Genomic DNA, 24713 nt, shown 5'->3' on the forward strand with positions numbered 1-24713 from the left:
TAATCACAAGGAACAAAATAGGAACTTGGAGTAAATGTATTTATTATGAGCAGTGAAATATGTATTGCATGAAGGAAAAAGTCTTCAGAATAAAGAATACACACACATCCTCAATGTTACACTCTAAATATTCCAGGTCTTGTTCCTAACCTTTTTAGCTGTCCATATACCAGTGGCCTGAGTAATCCACTCTCGAGAATGAATACCTGTGTCAATCCATATGGCTGGTTTATTATCACCTCCTCCAGTACTGAACTATAGCAGAAGATAGATCAGAACTATATCAAAACTAGAACAATAGCAGAAAAACACACTTGTACGTCAAGGAAATTAGACCAAATCTAAAAAAAGAAGAAAAAAAGCAATTACAACATAATAATAATATATATATTTTTTTATGTAGTGCCATCATCCTGCCATCATCTTCTGTGAAATTGTTCAAAGATGGGATGGGTATACAATATAGGCATTTTGGTATACAGGTTGCCTGCAAAGACTCTTTACAATGCTACAGAGAACATGGTAAGAAATTCAGCACCATCTTAATATGCTTTGTGTGGTGTATTCAATGAGGCAAACATATTTACTCCCCATTTTGTAATAAATTCAAATTTTAATCATTTTGATTTTTGTACTAAAATCTTGAAATTGTAAAGAGACTTTGTGGACAGGCTGTATAATACAGAGGTACTAGTAATATACATACTGTCTGTCCTTGCATTTTTTTTTATTTTTTTGTGTTTGCGTTTGTTAACGCAATTGCCAAGACAAATTCCTTGTGGGTGCAAACTTACTTGGTGAAATAAATTGATTCTGATATAAATATCACAGTGACTAAAATGTGTTTACAAAAACTGAGCAGTTAGAGAAATCAAAAAAGGGAGGCCCTACCCTTTTGACTTACAATTTAACCTCCCGGGTATTATGATTATTTCCAGATTTAGGGTCTAAAAGCCATGCAATTTTTTCACAAGCTTTTAGACCCTAAAAACAAAAAAAAAAAAACATACTACAGAGAGATCTGCATTTACCTCACTCAGGCATGGGATTACTGCTCTGAGCTGCAGGGCCGGATTTGTACTCTTTACTGCCCTAGGCCACTGTCACCAGCCGCCCCATTTAGTATAGGTAGCGAGATGACCCCTTCCCTCTAGAATGGGTAGCCTGATGACCCCTACCTCTTTCCTCTAGTATACGTAGCCAGATAACTTCTCCCCCCTTTTCCTCCAGTATAGGTAGCCTGATGACACCCTCCCCCTTACCTCTAGTATAGGTAGCCTGATGACACCCTCCCCCTTTCCCTCTAGTACAGGTAGCCTCATGACTCCCTTAATCCTTCCTCCCCCCACCCTTTCTGTATAGGTACCCAGCTTGCCTTCACACCGCAGCAGCCACCTGTGTCACTCATTTCTCCATTCATCTCCAGTGCAGAAGCTTCCTCTACCTTTCCATCTCCAATGTGGCCCAGGTTCATAGCTGCCGGCCACAATGCAAATGTGCACAGAGAGCAAGGTGGCTGCTGCACAGGTGTCTAGCAATAGAGTAGTGCAGTCAGACGCTCGCTCCCTGCATTGCAGCATTTGCAAGCTTGCAAATGCTGCACCAGTTTAGCCTGCTGCTTTGGTGCCCTCCCTCCTGTGGTGCCCTAGGCCATGGCCTAAGCGGCCTTGGCCTAAATCCGGCCCTGCAGAGCTGTGGATTTCCCTCCCGAGTCTGACTCGGCATAACTGATAAGGAGGTTTAAGAAATGGGAATGAAACAGGAGGTATGGCAATGATGAAGAAGCTGTACAGCCAGCGGGGGTGAGTTCCTGAATTAGTTCTGCAAGAAGCAGAGCTTAGTCAGAGGCTGAAGGGAATGGTCTAGCTTAAAGAGAACCTGAACCGAAAATAAAAAGTCAAAATGACCATACGCAGGTCATACTTGCCTCCTGTGTAGTCCACTCCTCAATCTCTTTCTCCTCTCCTGCGTCCCATTTGTCCACTGTGATCAATGGAATTCTCCGTCCTACATTTTAAAAATGGCCATTACCCAATAACAGCTTCCTGGTCAGCACACTGTTAAACTGTAATATCACTCCCTTGAACCATAGGGAAACATGGACATTACCTTGCACATTCAGTTGTAACAGACAGCTATTGGTATATTTCATTTCTGACAAAATATTGTCAGAACTGGAAGGGATCACTATAAGAAGAAAATGGTGAGCTTCTGAGAGGAACTGACGGTGAGGTTAGTATGTAATATTCATTTGCAGCTACGTCATGTGTTTATTTTATATAATTTTTCTCGCTTCCGGTTCACTTTAATATTGCCTGCACCAAAAGGTGAGTTTTAAAGGTGTTATAAAAGTTTTTAAGGGTTGTAGTGTGACAAATGCATTTTGGAAGGGAATTCCAGACAAGGGCAATTCATGAAAAGCTGTGTACTTAAAAATGTCAGGAGGCGATTCCAATGGAGGAATAAGACAAGACAAGACAAATAATATTTATATTGCGCTTTTCTCCTTGTGGACTCAAAGCGCCAGAGCAGAGCAGCAGCCACTAGGGCGCGCTCTATTGGCAGTAGCAGTGTAAGGGAGACTAAGGTCTCCTACTGAATTAGTGCTGGCTTGAATAGAGAAACATTGGGCCATATTCATAAAAGTCAGCTAAAGTTACCATTTCTTACCTGACAAGGCATGCACTGCACAATTATCGCAACCCAAGTTACCTTGTTAATTGTGTTGTTATGGCAATGCATTGAATGCACATTAATGCTACTTGCTTCTAACAATGTTTGCATTACCAAGGTAACTCAGCTTGCACTAACTGCACAATGTGCGCTACTTTGTCAGTGTTATTGCTGATAACATTGGTGAGTGATCCCTGCAACAACTTTACCAAGTTTTGTCAATATGCTCCATTGTGTGCAGAGTGAAGTTTGTGGTTAGGTGGTTTCTGGAAATGATAGGAGATATATGGAGATGTAAGGAGGGAAAAGACAGTAAAGTACTCTGTAGGCTATGAGTTTGAAGTGGATCTAAGTAATCAGTAGGTGCATGAGTGAGCCAGAGTTCAGCATAGATTACAGAGTTGCTATTCTGTTAGCTTGAAAACAACATTGGAGGATGGTATGATAAAGACGTAATAGAACTAGGGCACTCAACAGCAATTGAGCAGTGTCTTGTGCAAGGAAGGGAGGGATGTGAGACATGTTTTGGAAATGAAGATGACATAACATGGTTAATGACTGAATGTGTGTTATCGAGCTTCTAAGACAAGTTTATGCTCTTATTTGGACAACATATAATGTGTGACAGATGTTACCAATGCTTGTATTTTGTATACAGGAATAATACTATTCATATATGACTGTAAAAAGAAAGTCAGATAGTAGCACTTCCACCTTCAGGACATATATTGGACGACCTTCATAGCTCTGACCGAGATCAATCTTGCTGACCAGTTTAGGATATTCCATTTCTAGACTGTCAATCCAGCTGTAAATCTGTGAAAAGTAACAAAATATAATGTTACTTGTATATACGTTCTGTATAAATAATTATATTGACCTTAAGTGTACTTGAAATTTGATACCTCCAGCTACAGCATGCCAAGCATGTGCAGTTTGGTACTCTTCCTATCACCCTCTATAATTACATAACACTTGTCCTTAATAAGGATGGCACAGCCAAGCACCTTACAGGAAATATCCACATAAACATTATTCAGGAGTTCTCAATGCTTGCAGACTCCACCGCCTCCACCGGCCGTTCGCTTCCTGGTATGTCCAACCTCCCGCCCGATTGATTTTGTCACTCCCTCGTGACTCATCAGGGGCACGGGAGTTGGACTCATTACCAGGGTTTTTATATCCTTTTACTGGAAGCCAATTGCCTCTTCCTTCCTCTTCCGTCCGCGTCATACGCGTCATGACGTACGCATGATCACATGTCTCCTTCCGTCTCTTTCAATTGGTCGCTTCCGCACTCACTATATGCGTCATTACGTCCGCGTGACCAAACGCGGACGTAATGACGCATATAGTGAGTGCAGAAGCGACCAATTGAAAGAGACGGAAGGAGACATGTGATCATGCGTACGTCATGACGCGTATGACGCGGATGGAAGAGGAAGGAAGAGGCAATTAGCTTCCAGTAAAAGGATATAAAAACCCCGGTAATGAGTCCAACTCAACTCCCGTGCCCCTGATGAGTCACGAGGGAGTGACGAAATCGATTGGGCGGGAGGTTGGACATACCAGGAAGCGAACGGCCGGTGGAGGCGGTGGAGTCTGCAAGCTGAGTGGAGGGGGAACAGGAGGACCCAACACAAGCTGTGCCCTGCCAGGCAACGGGGGAGAGCCCGTAAAACTCTATGTGTGCAATACATTCTGGAGCATGTGAGTGCAATTTTATGATTAAAGTTTTAAGTTTTTTACGGAGTTAAGCTATGGAGGCTATTTCTTTGAGGTACATTGCATGGATTATGGGAAGGATGATGGTGGTCTAAACGGACAGCATCACAGCGGTACCAGGATCCTGAAGTACTGAGGCTCCTGGATTTGTGCATGGTTGGCCAGTCTAGCAGTGGCCAACACATCTGGTGAGTCTGTTTTCTGTTGGGTGTCCATGGTGATGGTGGCATAAGAGATCAAGAAATTGCATATGAGAACAGCATTGAGAACTCCTGAATGATGTTTATGTGGACTTTTATATGAAATAGGATGTGCGCTTAAGCGATTGTGTATAAGTATAAAGGTCTTGCAGGACCTTGTGGTAGCGCACTCTGCTGGGACTTTTTATAGGTTTTAAATTTGTATCAGCTATAGCGCTTTGATATTACGTTACAAACCTTACAGGAAATATTTACAAAGATTTGGTGGAGCACTCTGCCCTGGAAGACACAAGGCAGTCCAAGGCCAAATGGATACCACTGCTTTGATTTGATTGATTTTGATTTCTCCATTACAAAATAGGTTGCCTGATGTCTAAGGTTCCAATTCAATGTTTGCTGGGATTGGTCACTGACAAGAGCATCCAGGCAGACACCATCAAATTTATGTCAGAAACTGCATTTGTGCCTAGGAAAGAGATCACCCTGAAATGGCTACGTCCTACCGTGCCTTAAGGCCGCGAAGATGCAACAGTCCAGACTTTCCCAAGGGTTCAAGGTCCGCTTTAACTTTTATTTTTGTATATATCTTTAATCAATAGTGCTATGCATAGACAAACACTGTAATTTTTTAATTCAGTCAGTAAATAAACCATTTACAACAAGTTGAACATTTTCTTATAACAATTGTGAAGAATCGTGGGGAAGCAGCCGTCCTCTTCTCAGCGTGAGGCGGCTGCTTCCGTGAAGGGCATGGCAGAACGCGGAAGAGCAGCCGCCTCTACTCAGCATGAAGCGGCTACTTCCGTGAAGGGCATGGAGGAGAGCGGAGAAACCGCCGCGTCTGATGCGGCGGTTAGCGCGCATGGCCCTGTTGCAGATACACCGCAGAGCGATGCGGACATGGCTGGGACTCATAGTCCTTCTAGGTTTAGAATGACGCGCGTCCGCGCGGAAAGGCAGAACCTATATGGCAGCCAGAAAAGGGTCAGCTGGCCAAGCTGGTCAGCTGACAATTTTGCCTCTTTTCATTGGTCCAGCACTTAGGGAGGTGCTGGAGAGTGCATCTGTATATATATATTGCTGGTAGTTCACTTGTTCCTTGTCTGGCGTTGCGATCACAACGTGGTAGCACTCAGACCTGAGTCAGATCCGAAAGTGTGCCGGGACCAGCTGGAGCTGTAATCCTACACTTAGCTAGATTCTATTTGATAGTCTAAAGTACTAGTTTGATTGTGATTATCTGTTTTGACCCTTTGCTTGCCTGACTACTCTTCTGAACTCTGATTCTGTACCTTGCCATTCTGATACTCCGTTGCCGAACTTCGGCTCGTCCTTAGACCCTGCATCTGCCTCCTGATTCTGTACTTCGATATTTCTGATACCTTGTTGCTGAACCCTGCCTGTACTTTAGACTCCGCCTCTGCCTTCTGAGTCTGTACCTTATTTGTTCGTGTGTTTTCGACCTGGCTTGTCCGACCTTGAGAACCGACCTTACTGTTAGAGGCGGTTCCCAGTCCTGGTAGTGGCACTCCCGCTTGAGTGTCACTCTCGTTCTGTCGTTCCTTCTCTCAGCCTGACTCGTCCTCCCGGGAGAGTCCAGAAGGAATTGTGCAGTACTCCTTACTGCACTGAGGCCTAGTCCTCTGAATATTACTGTTTGCACCAAACACTCTTTCTATACTCAGGTGTCCAGAGGTTAGCTTATATATCTGATTATCGGTGATACTGCAGATCACCTATAGTCTGGTATATATCTGTATTCCCTGTGATACTGCAGATCACCGGTAATCAGATCCTCTCTCTGTTACATCGATCGTTACAGAACGCCAGACCAAAAAACAATATGGACACACGCACTGACCGTCTGGGCGCACTTGCCACTTCGGTGGATAACATCAATCAAGTGCTGGGTAGTCATCAAGCATTAATTGATGCCCTATCAGGGTCTGTACAAGCCCTTCAGACGTCAGTGGATGAGGTGCGATCTCCTCCTAGCGTTGATATACGTATGCCCGTACCTGAACGTTTTTCTGGTCACAGATCTGACTTTCGTAATTTTAGGAGTAGAGTGTTATCTTATTTGGAATTGAGACCCTGATCTTCAGGAACTGAGGCCCAAAAGGTCACATTTATAAAAACCTTGTTATCGGGCGACTCTCAGACATGGGCATACAGTTTGCCCCCCGGAGACCTAGCCCTTACCTCCGTAGAAGAATTTTTCAAGGCTATGGCAGTAATTTACGATGACCCGGATCTTGCCTCGACTTCTGAGCGGAAGCTCAAGCTGTTGCGTCAAGGCAAAGGTCCGGTCGAGGATTACGCAGCTGAATTTAGGAGATGGTCAGTTACAGCCAGGTGGGACACTTATGCCCTGTTAGATTCTTTCTTGTCAGGGCTGTCTGATGAGGTCTCTGATCTGATGCTTAGTCAGCCCGAGCCCAGAACAGTCGATGAGGCCATCTCAGCGGCCATCCGTATCGACCACAGGCTGCGCTACCAAAAACAGACCAGAGGTAGTTCCCGGGTCAGAGTGGTGTCTTACGCCACAGCCCCAGTGACCCCACCTCCTACTGTCTCATCTCCTCCGGTTTTGCCTTCAACCGAACCGATGCAGATTGGTCGGTCAAAGTTAACCCAGGTGGAGCGGAGACGGAGAATGACCGAACAGCTATGTTTGTATTGTGCTGAAGGGGGGCATAGAGTACGAAACTGTCCTAATAAGCCGGGAAACACTACCGCCTAGGAGTTGTAGGGGGTATTCCCCTAGGCGCCCAACTCATACCCCTAGAAGAAAAATGGTTGCTTTTTCCCTGTACTGTTACATGGGAAGATAAGACCGAGGCCACGGAAGCCTTTATTGATTCAAGCTCCGCGGCTAATTTTATGAACTTTGAGTTTGCTAAAAGATTGGGTATTCCGCTCACTACGGTGGAACCACCCATTCAGGTTACGGCAGTGGATGATTCTCCTCTGCAGAGAAATCATCCGCTGTCTCAGACACCAGAGGTAGGAATCACTGTGGGGGTCCTGCATTGGGAAACATTACAGTTTTTTTTGTTACATATGTCTACGTCCACTATTATACTTGGTATGCTATGGCTACGCCTTAATTCTCCGCACATTGATTGGGCCACCGGCCAATTAATTTCCTAGTCAGATCATTGTTTCCAACAATGTTTAGGGAAGGTGACTTTGGGCCAAACCAGGATTCAGGTGGAGGGGGTTCCTGAGCAGTATTCAGAGTATTCTGACGTATTTTGTCCCAAGGCAGCAGACAAGCTACCCCCACATCGCCCTTTTGACTGTCCCATCCATCTCCGTTCAGGTTGTATTCCCCCCCGGGGCCATTTGTACAATTTATCTGGGCCTGAAAAAATGGCCATGCAGGAATACATCCGTGAAAATTTGGCCAAGGGTTTCATTCGCCCGTCCGGGTCACCTGCTGGGGCAGGTTTCTTTTTTGTTAAGAAAAAAGACGGAGGCCTACGGCCCTGCATTGATTACTGGGGCCTAAATAAGATTACGGTGAAGAATCGCTATCCGCTGCCCCTGATAGACGACTTATTCACACAGGTCACCAACGCCAAGGTCTTTTCGAAACTAGACTTACGGGGTGCGTACAACCTGATACGGACAAGAAAGGGCGATGAGTGGAAGACGGCCTTTAATACACCCGACGGGCATTACGAATACCTGGTGATGCCCTTCAGGTTATGTAATGCCCCAGCCGTTTTCCAAGAACTCATCAATGAGGTCTTCAGGGAGGTGTTGGGGAAGTTCGTTCTAGTATATCTAGATGATATACTTATATTTTCCAACAACCTCTCTGAGCATAGGTGTCATGTAAAATTTGTATTGGAAAAACTGAGGCGGAACTCATTGTACGCCAAGCTGGAGAAATGTATCTTCGAAGTAACCTTTGTTACCTTTCTGGGATACATTATCTCCGCCACAGGCCTGTCCATGGACCCTTCCAAGGTTTCCGCAGTTCTGGAATGGCCTCAGCCGGTTGGGTTGAAGTCACTTCAGCGATTTTTAGGCTTCGCAAATTACTACAGAAGGTTCATTAAGGGTACTCCACTGTTATTGCACCCCTCACCAGCCTCACCAAAAAAGGGGCAGATACCACTCATTGGTCTCCAGAAGCTTTTCAGGCATTCTCCACTCTAAAGGATCTCTTTTGTTCTGCACCGATCCTTAGACACGTGGACACCTCATTCCCTTTCATTGTGGAGGTAGACGCCTCAGAGGTCGGGGTGGGGGCTGTGCTGTCTCAGCGGTCAGGTTTGCAGGGTCGTATGCACCCCTGTGCCTACTTCTCTCGTAGGTTCTCCCCAGCCAAGAGAAACTACGATATAGGCAACACGGAGCTCCTGGCCATTAAGTTGGGTTTTGAAGAATGGCGACATTGGTTAGAGGGAGCAGAACACATGATTACGGTTTACACTGATCACAAGAACCTGGAATACATCGAGGGGGCTAAGAGGTTGAGCCCCTGTCAGGCTCGATGGTCTTTATTTTTTTCTCGATTCAGGTTTATTATTACGTATACTCTAGGGAGCAAGAACGTTAAGGCAAATGCTTTGTCCAGGTGCTTTGAGCCAGAGACAGCACAGCCCTCCGTCCCTGAGACTATTGTTCCGCAGAAATTGGTGCTGGCGGCAACTGATACTTGGGAAGACTGGAAGGAGACTTTAAGTCCCTTTTAGCAGGACATCCCGGAAGGGAAGCCTGAAGGGGTCATATTCATTCCTCTGCCCTTCCGTCTCCAGATCTTAGAGATGTTCCATGCGCACAAGAACGCTGGACATCCCGGAGCAGCCAGAACACAGGATCTTGTGGCCAGGTGTGCCTGGTGGCCTTCCCTGTCAGCAGATTGCAAGGAGTTTGTTAGGGAGTGTGCAATTTGTGCAAAAAGTAAACCCTCCCGGCTGGCACCTGTCGGTACCTTGCATCCTTTGCCCGCCCCGAGTGAGCCATGGACCCACTTGTCCATGGATTTTGTGGGCGAGCTCCCCAGGTCTGAAGGCATGTCGGTCATTTGGGTGGTAGTCGACCGCTTCAGCAAGATGGCCCATTTCGTGTCCTTGAAAGGACTCCCCTCGGCCCAGGAATTGGCCGACCTATTCATCGTCCACATTTTCCGGCTACATGGCATTCCAGAAAACATAGTGTCAGATCAGGGAGTCCAATTCGTCTCTAGATTCTGGAGGGCATTTTGCCACCAAATGGGCATGAAGCTGTCTTTCTCGACAGGCTACCACCCACAGACCAATGGGCAGACTGAACGTATTAATCAGTCTTTGGAGCAGTTCTTAATGACTTAATGACAGAATGACTGGGTAAAATTTCTGCCCTTCGCAGAATTCGCACAAAATAATTTGAAGAATTCTTCTTCTGGTTATTCTCCGTTCCAGATTGTGACTGGGAGATCGCCCAAATTCTCCCCTTTGCCAGTAGCCTCTACTCCGTTTCCTACTCTGGAGGCTTGGCAGAGGGCATTTAGAGATATTTGGTGGACGGTGAAGAGTAATCTAGAAAGGGCATTTCAGAGGCAAAAGGGTCAAGCTGACAGACGCTCGTTAGAGTGGAGGTTCCAGCCAGGAGACTTGGTTTGGGTGTCCACACGTCACTTGACCCTAAGACAACCCTCAGACAAGCTTGGTCCCAGGTTTGTGGGTCCATTCCCGGTAACTAAAAAGATCAATAACGTTACTTATGCCATTGATCTTCCCGCCAGCATGCGTAGGGTAAGGTCTTTCCACGTGTCCCTACTCAAACCTGCAGTCCATGTGGGTCCTACTCCTCCTCCTCCTCCTGTGATGGTGGATAGTCAACCGGAGTATGAAGTAGAGAAATATTTGGACTCACGTATAGTGCAGAACTTAGTACAGTATCTGGTGCACTGGAAGGGGTATGGTATTGAGGAAAGAATGTGGGTACCTGAGGGCCGCATACATGCTGATGATTTGAAGAGGGAGTTTCACACGTTACATCCGGAAAAGCCTAGAAGGAGCTGTCCGGAGTCCACTCCTCTCACTGTGAAGAATCGTGGGGAAGCAGCCGCCTCTTCTCAGCGTGAGGCGGCTGCTTCCGTGAAGGGCATGGCAGAACGCGGAAGAGCAGCCGCCTCTACTCAGCGTGAGGCGGCTACTTCCGTGAAGGGCATGGCGGAGAGCGGAGAAACCGCCGCATCTGACGCGGCGGTTAGCGCGCATGGCCCTGTTGCAGATACACCGCAGAGCGGTGCTGACAAGGCTGGGACTCATAGTCCTTCTAGGTTTAGAATGACGCGCGTCCGCGCGGAAAGGCAGAACCTATATGGCAGCCAGAAAAGGGTCAGCTGACCAAGCTGGTCAGCTGACAATTTTGCCTCTTTTCATTGGTCCAGCACTTAGGGAGGTGCTGGAGAGTGCATCTGTATATATATTGCTGGTAGTTCACTTGTTCCTTGTCTGGCGTTGCGATCACAACGTGGTAGCACTCAGACCTGAGTCAGATCCGAAAGTGTGCCGGGACCAGCTGGAGCTGTAATCCTACACTTAGCTAGATTCTATTTGATAGTCTAAAGTACTAGTTTGATTGTGATTATCTGTTTTGACCCTTTGCTTGCCTGACTACTCTTCTGAACTCTGATTCTGTACCTTGCCATTCTGATACTCCGTTGCCGAACTTCGGCTCGTCCTTAGACCCTGCATCTGCCTCCTGATTCTGTACTTCGATATTTCTGACACCTTGTTGCCGAACCCTGCCTGTACTTTAGACTCCGCCTCTGCCTTCTGAGTCTGTACCTTATTTGTCCGTGTGTTTTCGACCTGGCTTGTCCGACCTTGAGAACCGACCTTACTGTTAGAGGCGGTTCCCAGTCCTGGTAGTGGCACTCCCGCTTGAGTGTCACTCTCGTTCTGTCGTTCCTTCTCTCAGCCTGACTCGTCCTCCCGGGAGAGTCCAGAAGGAATTGTGCAGTACTCCTTACTGCACTGAGGCCTAGTCCTCTGAATATTACTGTTTGCACCAAACACTCTTTCTATACTCAGGTGTCCAGAGGTTAGCTTATATATCTGATTATCGGTGATACTGCAGATCACCTATAGTCTGGTATATATCTGTATTCCCTGTGATACTGCAGATCACCGGTAATCAGATCCTCTCTCTGTTACACCGATCGTTACAACAATTTAATAAGTTTGACATTTTCACCCAGGAAGCATGTTAGCAGGTCTCCACTCTCCTGCATGACTCCTGTTTGTGGTTCTATACATGCATATTTTGTAGAACTGAGAGCAGTGGTGGCACTGGTATTATTGAACTATTGATTAGTGAAGGTGGCAGTTTGTACAATCTCAAGTTGATGGGGAGAGAGAAGCATTAAAGACAGCAAATCCTGTACATTCTGCCCTTGTTATTAGTGCTGAGCTAGTTTAAGCCCAGCACAAACTGTATTTGTCATAGGCTATGTCATATTTCATAGACCAAAAGCTTACTAACCTCATCCAGTGTGTGGTACGTGGAATAGCTAAAGGTTTCAGAACTTCTTTCCTGTAACTTTGATTCCTTTATTTCTTTCTGTTCCTGATCCAGGAGATCCTATTGAATATTAAATATTACACATTGATTTATTTTTAATGATTTCTCTGGTGTCATTATCCCTTATAGCACTGTACAATGTAAGCTATAAAAACAAGTAAGCAAGAAATACAGTGGTGTGAAAAACTATTTGCCCCCTTCCTGATTTCTTATTCTTTTGCATGTTTGTCACACTTAAATGTTTCTGCTCATCAAAAACCGTTAACTATTAGTCAAAGATAACCTAATTGAACACAAAATGCAGTTTTAAATGATGTTTTTTATTATTTAGTGAGAAAAAAACCTCAAAACCTACATGGCCCTGTGTGAAAAAGAAATTGCCCCCTGAACCTAATAACTGGTTGGGCCACCCTTAGCAGCAATAACTGCAATCAAGCATTTGCGATAACTTGCAACAAGTCTTTTACAGCGCTCTGGAGGAATTTTGGCCCACTCATGTTTGCAGAATTGTTGTAATTCAGCTTTATTTGAGTGTTTTCTAGCATGAACCGCCTTTTTAAGGTCATGCCACAACATCTCAATAGGATTCAGGTCAGGACTTTGACTAGGCCACTCCAAAGTCTTCATTTTGTTTTTCTTCAGCCATTCAGAGGTGGATTTGCAGGTGTGTTTTGGGTCATTGTCCTGCTGCAGCACCCAAGATCGCTTCAGCTTGAGTTGACGAACAGATGGCCGGACATTCTCCTTCAGGATTTATTGGTAGACAGTAGAATTCATGGTTCCATCTATCACAGCAAGCCTTCCAGGTCCTGAAGCAGCAAAACAACCCCAGACCATCACACTACCACTACCATATTTTACTGTTGGTATGATGTTCTTCTGCTGAAATGCTTTGTTACTTCTACGTCAGATGTAACGGGACACGCACCTTCCAAAAAGTTCAACTTTTGTCTCGTCGGTCCACAAGGTATTTTCCCAAAAGTCTTAGCAATCATTCTGATGTTTTTTTTTAGCAAAATTGAGACGAGCCTTAATGTTCTTTTTGCTTAAAAGTGGTTTGCGCCTTGGATATCTTCCATGCAGGCCGTTTTTGCCCAGTCTCTTTCTTATGGTGGAGTCGTGAACACTGACCTTAATTGAGGCAAGTGAGGCCTGCAGTTCTTTAGATGTTGTCCTGGGGTCTTTTGTGGCCTCTCGGATGAGTTTTCTCTGCGCTCTTGGGGTAATTTTGGTCGGCCGGCCACTCCTGGGAAGGTTCATCACTGTTCCATGTGTTTGCCATTTGTGGATAATGGCTCCCACTGTGGTTTGCTGGAGTCCCAAAGCTTTAGAAATGGCTTTATAACCTTTACCAGACTGATAGATTTCAATTACAGTACTTTTGTTCTCATTTGTTCCTGAATTTCTTTGGATCTTGGCATGATGTCTAGCTTTTGAGGTGCTTTTGGTCTACTTCTCTGTGTCAGATAGCTCCTATTTAAGTGATTTCTTGATTGAAACAGGTGTGGCAGTAATCAGGCCTGGGGGTGACTACAGAAATTGAACTCAGGTGTAATAAACCACCTTTAAGTTATTTTTTAACAAGGGGGGCAATCACTTTTTCACACAGGGCCATGTAGATTTGGAGTTTTTTTTTCTCACTAAATAAAAACCATCATTTAAAACTGCATTTTGTGTTCAATTACGTTATCTTTGACTAATAGTTAACGGTTTTTGATGAGCAGAAACATTTAAGTGTGACAAACATGCAAAAGAATAAGAAATCAGGAAGGGGGCAAATAGTTTTTCACACCACTGTATACTCATACATAGTAAATAAACGTGCACATGGAAATGATTAATGTATACATACTGCTGCAGAACATGCAAGTAATGACAAGAAACTACACAAGTGCCTGTTCTTAGGAGCACAAACTTGAAAATGTTTATATATGTATCTCTATATAAACATAGAGCCATATCAACCCATACCATGCACTGATGAGGACCAAAAAAGTATGAAACCGCTGTATGTATGTTGGATTGGTGTGGCTCTGTAAGATGTATTAGCTATTGGCTCACTATACACCAGCGGCTCTGGATGTTCTGCCTCTCTTTCAGGGGCATAAAGAGAAGATTTGCATACTCAGGAGCAATGCATCATGGGAAACCACAGTTGCTCACTTTAAAAGCGGAATTATCGCAAATTACGGTACATTTTATATCGGTATCTCTGATTGATCAACTGTAGGACTTCTTTAGTGTTAGCTTTTTTCTAGTCTTCAAGCTGCAGTCCTCACACAGCCCAATAATGTTTGGTTACTTGAATATATTTTGTATAGGCTGTTAATTTTTTTGAAGGGGTGAGTACGAAGTCAAGAATATCTGTGGACTGAGGGTTTCCTGAATATGCTTCAGAAGTAGCTTGATCAGAGTCAGATTAGTTCAAGATCTCCAGCAGTAAGAAGATGACAGTGGGACTCTAGGATCCCCCAGTTCCTATACTGTAACTACAGGCCAGCTGGTGTATCTAAACTATTTTTCTTAGTGTCCTGGGCAAGATATGCTTCAAGACATCAAGAGCTGCAGCGGTGCCAAAAATGCTGACTGAATTTATGAAGTGAGTGTGTACTATACATTTGTAATACATCTGTTACCTGAACATCTTCTATCATTATGGAGTACTCAATGTTGCTGGATTCTAAAAGCACTTTAACTTGCTGCAAAATGTTGAATGGAACTCTCATATCCACAGGAAGCTGGGAACGAACAGGACTGCGCCAAAAATCAATCTAGGACAAAGGCAAGAACAAATCGTTATTGCAATTTCCAAATTTGTTTTTATGTTGGCTGGGAATGTGTCCGAAAATCAGTAGCATAAAACAGAAACTTTTTCAGATTATAAACAACACTAGTCAGAGCAGCTCTATATACTGGTGTCCAATAGCTGTGCACATCAAGCATGACCCCGGCACACTCATACTGTCAGGTCATGCATGACGTGCCTGACTAAAGGGCGCCAGTAGCCAGGAAGTATGGAAGCCACGGAAGATGATCGTGTGCAGCGGCAGAATCTTCTGATTACAATGGTTGTAGATGGACGGAGGACTCTGAGCATGTTGCTGGATAGGCAACAGCATTGATTGTAGCTGGGAGTGTAGTTAGTGTAGCGAGTGGGGGCAGCAGGAGTTCGTGTAGCTGGGGGGGCAGTAGGGGTTAGTGTAGTTAGGCAGTGTAGCATAGATAGAGACATTTTTATGGGGAAAAAAAGGTCCTTCACTATAGATGCACAGGGTTTAGTATTTTTTCCACAAGAAAAGAGAAAAGTCCCAAAGCTCAACTGTGTGTAATGATTTCAGTACCAGGGAGTCAACCAGTCAGCACCTGGATCCATCAAGGTGAAAATCCATTAGACCAACATAGAAAGAAAGACTGGGTCTCCACCTGGAATTAGTGCAATTATAGCAAAGTGATATTTATTCCATAGCAGCAAAAAGCACACAACGTTTCGGCACAGGGCCTTTGTCAAGTCTCACGAGAAGTACGTGTACGCATTAATGAGCATCGTAGTAATATTAGACTCTATAGGAAGTATATTGATGATCCTGACAAAAAAATTGACTCTCCTGTAGGTAAACATTTTTACGAATGCGATCATACCGTGAGTGACCTGCGATGGTGCGTTTTGGAGAAAGTTTTTGTAGCTGCAAACGTCGATGCACAGACTGTCCTTTTAAGACGTGAAAGCAGATGGATTGATAAGCTAAGTACTCTTACTCCCAATGGACTCAACGATGATTTTAATTTAAGGTGTTTTTTGTAACGAATTTGATAAACTGTACTGTCACTTTAAATTATTGGCCATGTTCTCCCTTAAGCTGATGTGCCCGCCCACTCTTGTCGGGTGTGTTTTTTTATGCTGATTGCTATATATCTGTGGATATGTGCTGTATTTGGTAACACTTGACAAAGGCCCTGTGCCGAAACGTTGTGTGCTTTTTGCTGCTATGGAATAAATATCACTTTAGTATTTTTTCCCCCTTCTAAACCTAGGTGCATCTTATAGTCTGGAGAGTCTTATAGTCCAAAGAAAACATCTTTGGGATGAATAATAGCCACCACTCTTGAGTCTTGAAATGGGTACTTCTTTAGCTTGGGATTTCCCCAACGTTTTGTCCATCCTAAAGACCATGGGCTTGATTCACTAAAGGGTGTTGACACAGCACGTCTAAAATCTTTGCACGTGCAAACTAGGGTGCTAAGTAGTTTGCAAGGGCAAAGCTGTTACTGCTCGCGCGATATCCGGTGCGCGCAAACCATTGCACCGTCCACGTGCAAAGTACTCTTATCACGGGGGCGTGCGATGTTTCGCGGCCACCGTGCAGCGCAAACTTTTGCGAGCATATTAGCGTGTGCAAAGGCACTTTGCACATGCTAAGGGGCTTTTCATTGGCGTGCTAACACTAAGCACGCTTTAGTGAATCAAGCCCCAGGGGCTTCATTCACAAAGCGGTGCTAACCTACTTAGCACGTCTAAAGTCTTTAGACGTGCTAAGCAGGGTGCTAAGTAGGTTAGCACTGGATTTCTCAATCAGATCGCGCGCTAATTTTGCGCGTGCAAAGTTTTGCGTGCGCAAAGTCCTATGTGCACTAAGTCCCATAGGCTTTAATGGGCACTTCGCGCGGAGCGCCCTGCGCTCTGTGCAGTGTGCGCATAAAGTTTTGCGCGCGAAAAGCTCGTTTAGATATGCTAAGGGGGTTTTCACAGGCGTGCTAACAGTTAGCACCGCTTTGTGAATCAAGCCCTATGTCTGCATTTTTATACACCTGGTTTTGTAAGGCACACAATACTGGTTAAGGGCTCCGCCTTTGACATGTGAGACCAGGGTTCGAATCCTGTCTAGGGCGTGAGTACCTATTCAGTAAGGAGTTCAAAGCAAGACTCCCTAACACTGCAGGGTGGCCTCTTGAGCGCGTCCCAGTGGCTGCAGCTCTTGAGCGCTTTGAATCCAAAAGGAGAAAAGCGCTATACAAATGTTCAGATTGTTCAGATTATTATAAACAAACATTCATATGTGTTAGGAACACGCATGTGTGAAAACAATGCACAATGCATACAAAAAACAAAAACTCAAACAGTGTATGGTAAAAAGCATACAGCTGCATTTTGTAAAAATGTTTGGAAAAGTGAAAATACATTAGGTGCGAATGAGACCATTGGTGATTATTACGAAAAAATATGTTAAAACAAACCTTATGAAATTGCCATTATATGTGAGGTCCTGCAATACAGGATCATCCCCACACTATTTTTCCAGATGTGTTTCTACCATGAATTCAGGAGGACCAAGAAATGGTATCTTCCATTACATATACAAATCATGCCATAACTTACTCCTTTTGACATATTGAATAATACTGGCAACTTCAAATACACACTAGGCAGTGCAACATCTCCCTACAATAATTGCAAGCAAAGCGTTGCAAAACATTATCCAAAAAAAAAGAACATTTTGTTGGCTGACCACTTCTGAAAACCCTAAGTGTGGAACAGTTGTAGTTACTGTACCTGTAAGTGGTTCATAGCTTCCAGCTGTCTCAGTAAATCTAGCTGAGTATCATCCTTGGCGCGGACTCGTAGAACTTGATCTCTGAAATATATATGCAATTTTAGTTAAAAACAAGATCTAATTGTGATTAAATAGAGGATTTAACAAGATGCTTTTTTACATCTATTAAAGCCCAACTAAATCCAAAATGTAATTAATTAAATTCTGAGAGGACACATGTTGTATAATGTAAATTATAAGTATTATTTTTGGCAATGCATTTCCAAAATTAAAAATCTGTTTAAAAGCTGTGCATCTATGTATACAGAAGAAAGATCCCTGCACTTTACTGGCTTCTTGCTCAAAAAGGTGTGATCTTAAAATCCCACTTAGTAAGAAGTACATGCCTATAGTAGGCTTTGCCAATATTGTGATGGTCCCTGCCCCGGTTCCAATCTGGTTTTCTTCCACATTATTAAAGCATACAGGTAAGTTAAAGGGGAACTGAAGTAAGAGGTATACAGAGGCTGACATTTATTTCATTTTAAACAATACTGGTTGCCCGGCAGCCCTGCTGGTCTATTTGGCTGTAGTAATGTCCTGAATAACACCAGAAACAAGCATGCAGCTAATCTTGTCAGATCTGACAATAATGTCAGAAACACCTGATCTGCTGCATGCTTGTTCAGGGTCTCTGGTTAAAAGTATTAGAGGCAGAGGATCAGCAGGACAACCAGGGAACTGGTATTGCTTAAAAGGAAATATATGGCAGCCTCCATATCCCTCTCACTTCAGTTGTCCTTTAATGTCTTTCCCACAAATTGGCTTACCTTGTGATAGGAACATATGGCTGTGCTAGGTAGCATTCTTAAAACAGAAGGTATTTGCAATAATTCAAATGAGCAACTGTGTTTACCCAGAATGCATCACTACTGAATATGCAAATATTCAGCAGTGATGCATTGTGGGTAACCACAGTTGCTTACTTAAAGCTGAATTATTGCAAATACCTTCTGTCTTAAAGAGAGCCCGAGGAGGCTTAAAAAATAGAAAAAGAACCCTATTACCTGCTCCACGTCGCTCTCTGTGGCCCCGTTCATCCTCTGCAACTGGTGTAAGGCCTGGTTACCGGCAGATTAAATCAAAGATGGCCATGACCCGGAAGTACTTCCTGGGTCGCGGCTTAGCTTCCGATTGGAAGAAGCCGGCAGAGGCGGGGAGTGAGGTGACGAAGGCGGGGGAGCCAGGCACTGGAGGAGGCGTGGGAGCAGATGATTAATTGGCTACAGGTAAACAGCAAGCTAGCAATAATCAGCTTGTCACTAGCCTGTCACTATTTTTCAGGGGGGACAGAAAAACCCAAGTGGAACTGGCAGCGGTACTAGAAGGACACAGAGACATGTTATTATGCAGAGAACATGCCTCTGTGTCCTTTAAGAAGGCAACATACCTTGCGTTGCTTTTTAGTTGGAGAGCTTTTCAGTCTCTTATAGTCCCCTATACTTTCCTAGTGGTTTTGGGCACCTCAAGCTGCTTGGGTATTCTGTTCTAGGTAGTATTGTGAGCCCCTCAGAGAGACAGCTAGTGACAAAACTATATACTGTATAAAGCGCTAGGGAAGATGTCAGCACTATATAAATAATAAATAAAGAACACTGAATATAGACATTTGTCATTGCCTTTGTTGCCACCTTCTGCCATTTGTTTTCTTGTTTCAGCTACCCCTAGAGACAGGCATTCAATCCACCGCTTTGCTTCTATACTCTGTATATATTGACTTTCAAATTAACATTGTTCAATTTTGGATTCAGTTGGGTTTCAAAATATCTCAGTAAAAAGTATTTATTCAGTTTAAAATAATAGAATGTATAAAAACTCTCCCCCCCCCAAAAAAAAGTATATATATATGCAAAATTTTATTATGTACATAATATTTACAGACATTGGGGAAAACCATTTAGAGAAGGGAGGTTGTGAAAATGGGAAATAAAATGATGATTTTAGTCTTCTATACCTTTTTAGTTGAGAAATATCAAAAGCATCACTATAAAAGATCATCTTACATTGTCATTATTCACAGAGATGAAGACAGGGTACAATGGCAAATCAGCCACACCAGATTGAAATCTGACACTAATGAAAACTGACCAAATAACAATTTTCCATCTTGGTTTATCAAGTTATATCAATAGATCTTAACATACACATTGTGTCCTAACTGAAATTAGTGGATCCTACGTTGTTTGGTTTAAATACTTAGAAAGATTAATTTTGATAGATTTAATTTGCTCAGGAAATATTTTTGACAATAAAATAAAAAAGGAATATGTTTGCTTTTATCATTGATCGTGATTTCTATAATTTGTCAGTACCAATTCCTTAATACTGCTCAAATATATTGCTCTGACTGGGGCATTTATGATGGGGGGTTTTCTGTAACATATGTAAATATTTGGTGTAGGTTTTACTGTATATATGTATAGCACACTTTCTGAAGAAGCCTTGCGGTGAAACATGCTCATGTTAAAGTCTTTGTACAGCACCTAGCACTTTGTTTATACCCACCCATCATTTAGTCAGTTTGTACAGGGGACTGGATGCTAAGTGGTGGAATTAGACCAATACATCTCTGGTCAATTCATTTCCACTGTCCTAACGTGCAAACTGTTTACTGTTGGGCTAGCAGTCACAGTAGTGTGGGATAGCTACACCTTGCCTCAGCATTTTAGACTGCGGGCTAAGGGGGATAAGCAAAGACCCCCACACCTGGACTGCGGATATATAACGGACAACCCATACAGTGGAGTAATCTGAACAGGGATACTCTCTTTCTAAACTTTGTATTGATACAATAAAATTATAAGTTTTATTTATGTACCTATAGGGTAATGTCCTTCTGGACATCAAGTGTGTATTCAGATTTCCCTGGTACGCCCTTTCATTCGGTAGTGTTTGTTCAACTAATGAAAACTGACCAAATAATAATTTTCCATCTTGGTTTATCAAGTTATATCAATAGATCTTAACATACACATTGTGTCCTAACTGAAATTAGTGGATCCTACGTTGTTTGGTTTAAATACTTAGAAAGATTAATTTTGATAGAATTAATTTGCTTAGGAAATATTTTTGACAATAAAATAAAAAAGGAATATGTTTGCTTTTATCATTGATCGTGATTTCTATAATTTGTCAGTACCAATTCCTTAAGACTGCTCAAATATATTGAGCATCATTGCCAGCCACAGACAATCTTGTGAAAATTGAGACCTTAATATGGGTATCCATCATATGTGTATAGGGATGTTTTTTACGATTTGATCCTTGGGTTTATGTATGCTATTTTTTTTTTTTACAAAATTAGTAAACAAAAGTGTCTCAGTGTATCACTTTATTTAGCGTGTTCAGATGTAATTTTGAATAAATGTTGCTTGTTTGGCCACAGTGCTACTGAACAAATGTAAAGTGTGTGTACAGATTCCTAAAGTGAATCCGCACACTGTATTTTAATTCCAGTTACAGTATTTTTTGCAAATACCAAAGCACCATTGTGTGGCATCAGCAGAACTTAGCAAGGTTTCTGGATGATAGGATCATCAGTGCTTTACAATGGTCAGAATCCTATTTAGCCATCTCAATTTATTCTCACATTTTCTGTTTATCACCCCAAATGTATCATCTGAACACTTTGTAAAAAATGATCACACTGATAGGGAATAAGAAGAAGAGAACACAGATTTCATAGAAGATAATGCTCACAGGAGAAAACTCGCACTCTGGTGAATATTTATAGGGGTTTTCCACTGACTTGTTTCCTTCATAGGCTATGCAAACATGATTCCTGCATAGGTCAGGATGCACTTGGGGAGACTGCATAGAGTTAAAGGGATCTGCTACACATGGACCAGGAGATGGTGGGTGAGGGGCTATAGTACATAAAAGAAGAAGGGGCTGCTTCTTATGAGAACAGAAAGTAAACATCTAAAACTATGTACAGGACATAAACATTTGAGAATCACAATTTTAAGATATATCTGTAAGGCTATAATAGGTAGCGTCAGCTGCTTACAAAACTGGTTATATTACTGAGCGGAAGCGGTTACTTCTTTACTCAGAGCCACTGTTATAAAAAAAAAAAAAAAAGAACACCCTATAGTTTTTTTGTTTATTAATATTGCAATTATGTGAATCTTTATGCCACTAGGAGTGGTGCAGTACTCACCCAACAAATAGCTCCTTGCTACACACAGCCACAAGGAGAATGGAGACAGCTAATACACTCTTCATGTTCGCTATCGTTTGGCAGAAGCACAGAAAGAGCAATGCTCTCTATTTATACTACTCCTTTTGAATTTCTATCAAGGTCTTGTAATATCAACAGTCATTATTCATTTTAACATGCGTATTTCAAAGAGTAGTCGTCAAAAGTTCTGTGAGAGCTCGTTCAGATGCAGTCAATTCCAACGATATCTGTGACAAATCCTAAATAGGCAGAAGCAAATAAGTACCCCCAGAAAAATGGCAGCACAACCTAACAAATATTTGGATGCCAATCACTTTATTTAGAATTCCTTGCAATAATTATTGTATCAAAAAATATACAAGAACACAAAATCCAGGATTAAAAACCTGTCACAGCTTGTTGCTGGAGATGTCAGAACGCTACTGGTACCTTGATACATATTTTTTGGGGAGTGTTTGCATATCATACCTTTTTGGAAATCTGTTGCCCAATTACTAAGTGAGATTTTGGGGATACCGGTGGAACTTAAACCACTTACTTTGCTCCTAGGTTACCCACTTCCGAACTTATGTAAAATGAATAAGCTTGTGGCCATTATCCTTAATGCTGCTAAAAGATCCATTGTGGCACTGTGGTCGTTCTCAAGCTCCTCCAACAAGAGACATGTTACTTGAGAAAATTCTCCATGTGAAGCGGCTGGAGGAAATGACGGCTAGACTGAATAACAGTGTATACTTATTATTAACATTATGGTCTATGGTGGTGCCCAAGTCAGGCACTACGCAGTGCCATGCAGACACCAAGATTGCCTGAATGGCTCTCACTATTCCTCCTATACACAATGGAGTGTATGCACTTAACTGCCTTAAAGAGACTCTGAAGTCTAAAAAAAGGTTATTTTTATTTAATAAAAGTGTTTAACCTAATAGCCCTAAGTAAACCACCGCATTCCCACCGCTCTAATCTAACTAAATCCCCCAAACTCCCCGGGGCACACCACAGGGAGCGCTTCAGTGTGAGGCAGGGCTATGAGCTGCAGCCCTGCCTCACACGCAAGGAAGGATGCAATAGCAGTATAGGTGGGCGATATTGTGGCTGGTAACGCGAAGAATCACTCGCTTTCCCAGCCTGACGGCCGGTGACGGCGAAACCGGAAGTAGCCGCAGGCGGGGACAGGAGGATCGGAGGGACACGGCGAGGGCACCGGTCAGCTGCAGGGGGCGGAGGGAAGCCCCAGGTGAGTAAAACTAATTATTTTATTTTGGCTTAAATGTCACTTTAAGCAGAATAAATACACAGGATGAGTAGAGCACAATACGTTGCAAGTAATGTATCGTTGTTTTTTTTTTGCAGCACACAATTTCAGGTGCAGAAATGCAGCATATAGAAATGAATAGGCTGCATTCAAATGGCATGCAGGGAAAAAAAAAAGCTGCATTTTGCAGTTTTTTTTGCAGAACGCATCTGAACCCCCATAGTTGTGGATGGCATGGCTATTGCAATTCAGATGCGATTTTGCATCAGTATGGGTGCTGCGTCCGTTTCAGAAATGGACGCAGAACCTAAGTGGAGACATAGCCCATGACTTTAAACGTGTAATTCTGCTTAACAAAGTTTAGGGCATACATCCTAATGTGCCTCCAGATAACATGACATCCATCAAAGTTGTGTACGTAACTTAAAAGGACAACTGAAGCAAGCGGGATATAGAGGCTGCCATGTTTACCGTATTTTTCAGCATATAAGACACACTTTCTCTCCCCCCAAAATGGCATCTTATATGCCAAATACAGGGAGTCCCCAACTTACGAACTGCCACAGTGTTGGGGACTCCCTGTATAGCTATCAGCAGCACCACGGCTCACCTCAAAGCAGCTATCAGAAACCTCTCACTGTAGCCCTAGTGATAACGCAGAAACCAGCACTAGGGGTACCGCTGCTTATAACGAGGACAGAAGGGAACAGATGGGGCACATAGGACACTATAATTGGAGGAGAACATCTACAAGATGCTCCTGGACCATGGATGTACCAGGTTTAGTATATATTTTTTTTCCCTGGCTTATGCCGTCTAAACCTAGGTGCAACTTATAGTCCAGAGAGTCTTATATGCCGAAAAATACGGCATTTCCTTTTAAGCACTTGAGGACTGTAGTGTTAAAACCCCCTAATGACCAGGCCATCTTTTACTAATCGGGCCACTTGCAGCTTTAAGGGCTCGCTGCAGGGCCGCACAACTCAGCACACAAGTGATTTACCCCCCCTCCCCCCCCTTTTCTCCCAACCAACAGAGCTCTCTGTTGGTGGGGTCTCATCCCTGCTGGGATGTTTGTTAAATATTTTTTGTATCTTTCAATAAATTTGGCTTTTTTTAAATTTAATTCATTTTATTCCATCACCCCCAGGGGGACAGCAGTGTTGCACGGCGGTCCCCAATACAGCGCTGCCGTAGATCGCAGCGCTGTACAGCCCTATTAGACGGCGGTTTCACCGTCTAACGGTCAACAAGCGGCGATAACCTTTGGCCCGGTTTTTCTGCATATATTTGCATACACAATTTGCATAATCCTGCTTCAATTAAATATTGTATGTCATTGACATCGCTAATTGTTAACTTATGTCTATGAATAACTTGTGTATGTGATTGTAGCAACATGTTTTAAAAGGTTGCCAAGCAGTGTTCTGTGTTGCCTTATAGTAACAGTCCAAGCTAAGTGCCAACGTATTCCATGGCACTGTACAGAGTAAGAAAAATACATTGGGTGCATAATAATACAGACAATGGTATACACAAAATATTGACATTGGTACAGAATA

The 24713-nt window shown here is 43.2% G+C and overlaps 1 protein-coding gene and 1 long non-coding RNA gene across 3 annotated transcripts in view; one reads left to right on the forward strand and one right to left on the reverse strand.

The window, feature by feature from the left end:
- LOC137563505 (carboxypeptidase A1-like) overlaps positions 1 to 21954 on the reverse strand; it is a 42442-nt gene extending 20488 nt beyond the window's left edge. The window contains exons 1-6 of the mRNA XM_068276038.1: positions 21876 to 21954; positions 17674 to 17755; positions 14762 to 14896; positions 12087 to 12185; positions 3388 to 3489; positions 151 to 255 (exon numbers count right to left, since the gene is read on the reverse strand). Of these exons, the coding sequence (XP_068132139.1) occupies positions 151 to 255; positions 3388 to 3489; positions 12087 to 12185; positions 14762 to 14896; positions 17674 to 17755; positions 21876 to 21940 (588 nt within the window). The 5' untranslated portion in view covers positions 21941 to 21954. The remainder of the gene's footprint in view (positions 1 to 150; positions 256 to 3387; positions 3490 to 12086; positions 12186 to 14761; positions 14897 to 17673; positions 17756 to 21875) is intronic.
- LOC137563508 (uncharacterized) overlaps positions 1 to 24713 on the forward strand; it is a 72861-nt gene that overhangs the window by 1318 nt on the left and 46830 nt on the right. For both annotated transcript variants that reach the window (XR_011030366.1, XR_011030365.1), the window contains exons 2-3: positions 4960 to 5154; positions 14860 to 14907. This is a non-coding gene — a long non-coding RNA (uncharacterized lncRNA). The remainder of the gene's footprint in view (positions 1 to 4959; positions 5155 to 14859; positions 14908 to 24713) is intronic.

Source organism: Hyperolius riggenbachi, chromosome 3, assembly GCF_040937935.1.
Source record: "Hyperolius riggenbachi isolate aHypRig1 chromosome 3, aHypRig1.pri, whole genome shotgun sequence".
Lineage (NCBI taxonomy): Eukaryota > Metazoa > Chordata > Amphibia > Anura > Hyperoliidae > Hyperolius > Hyperolius riggenbachi.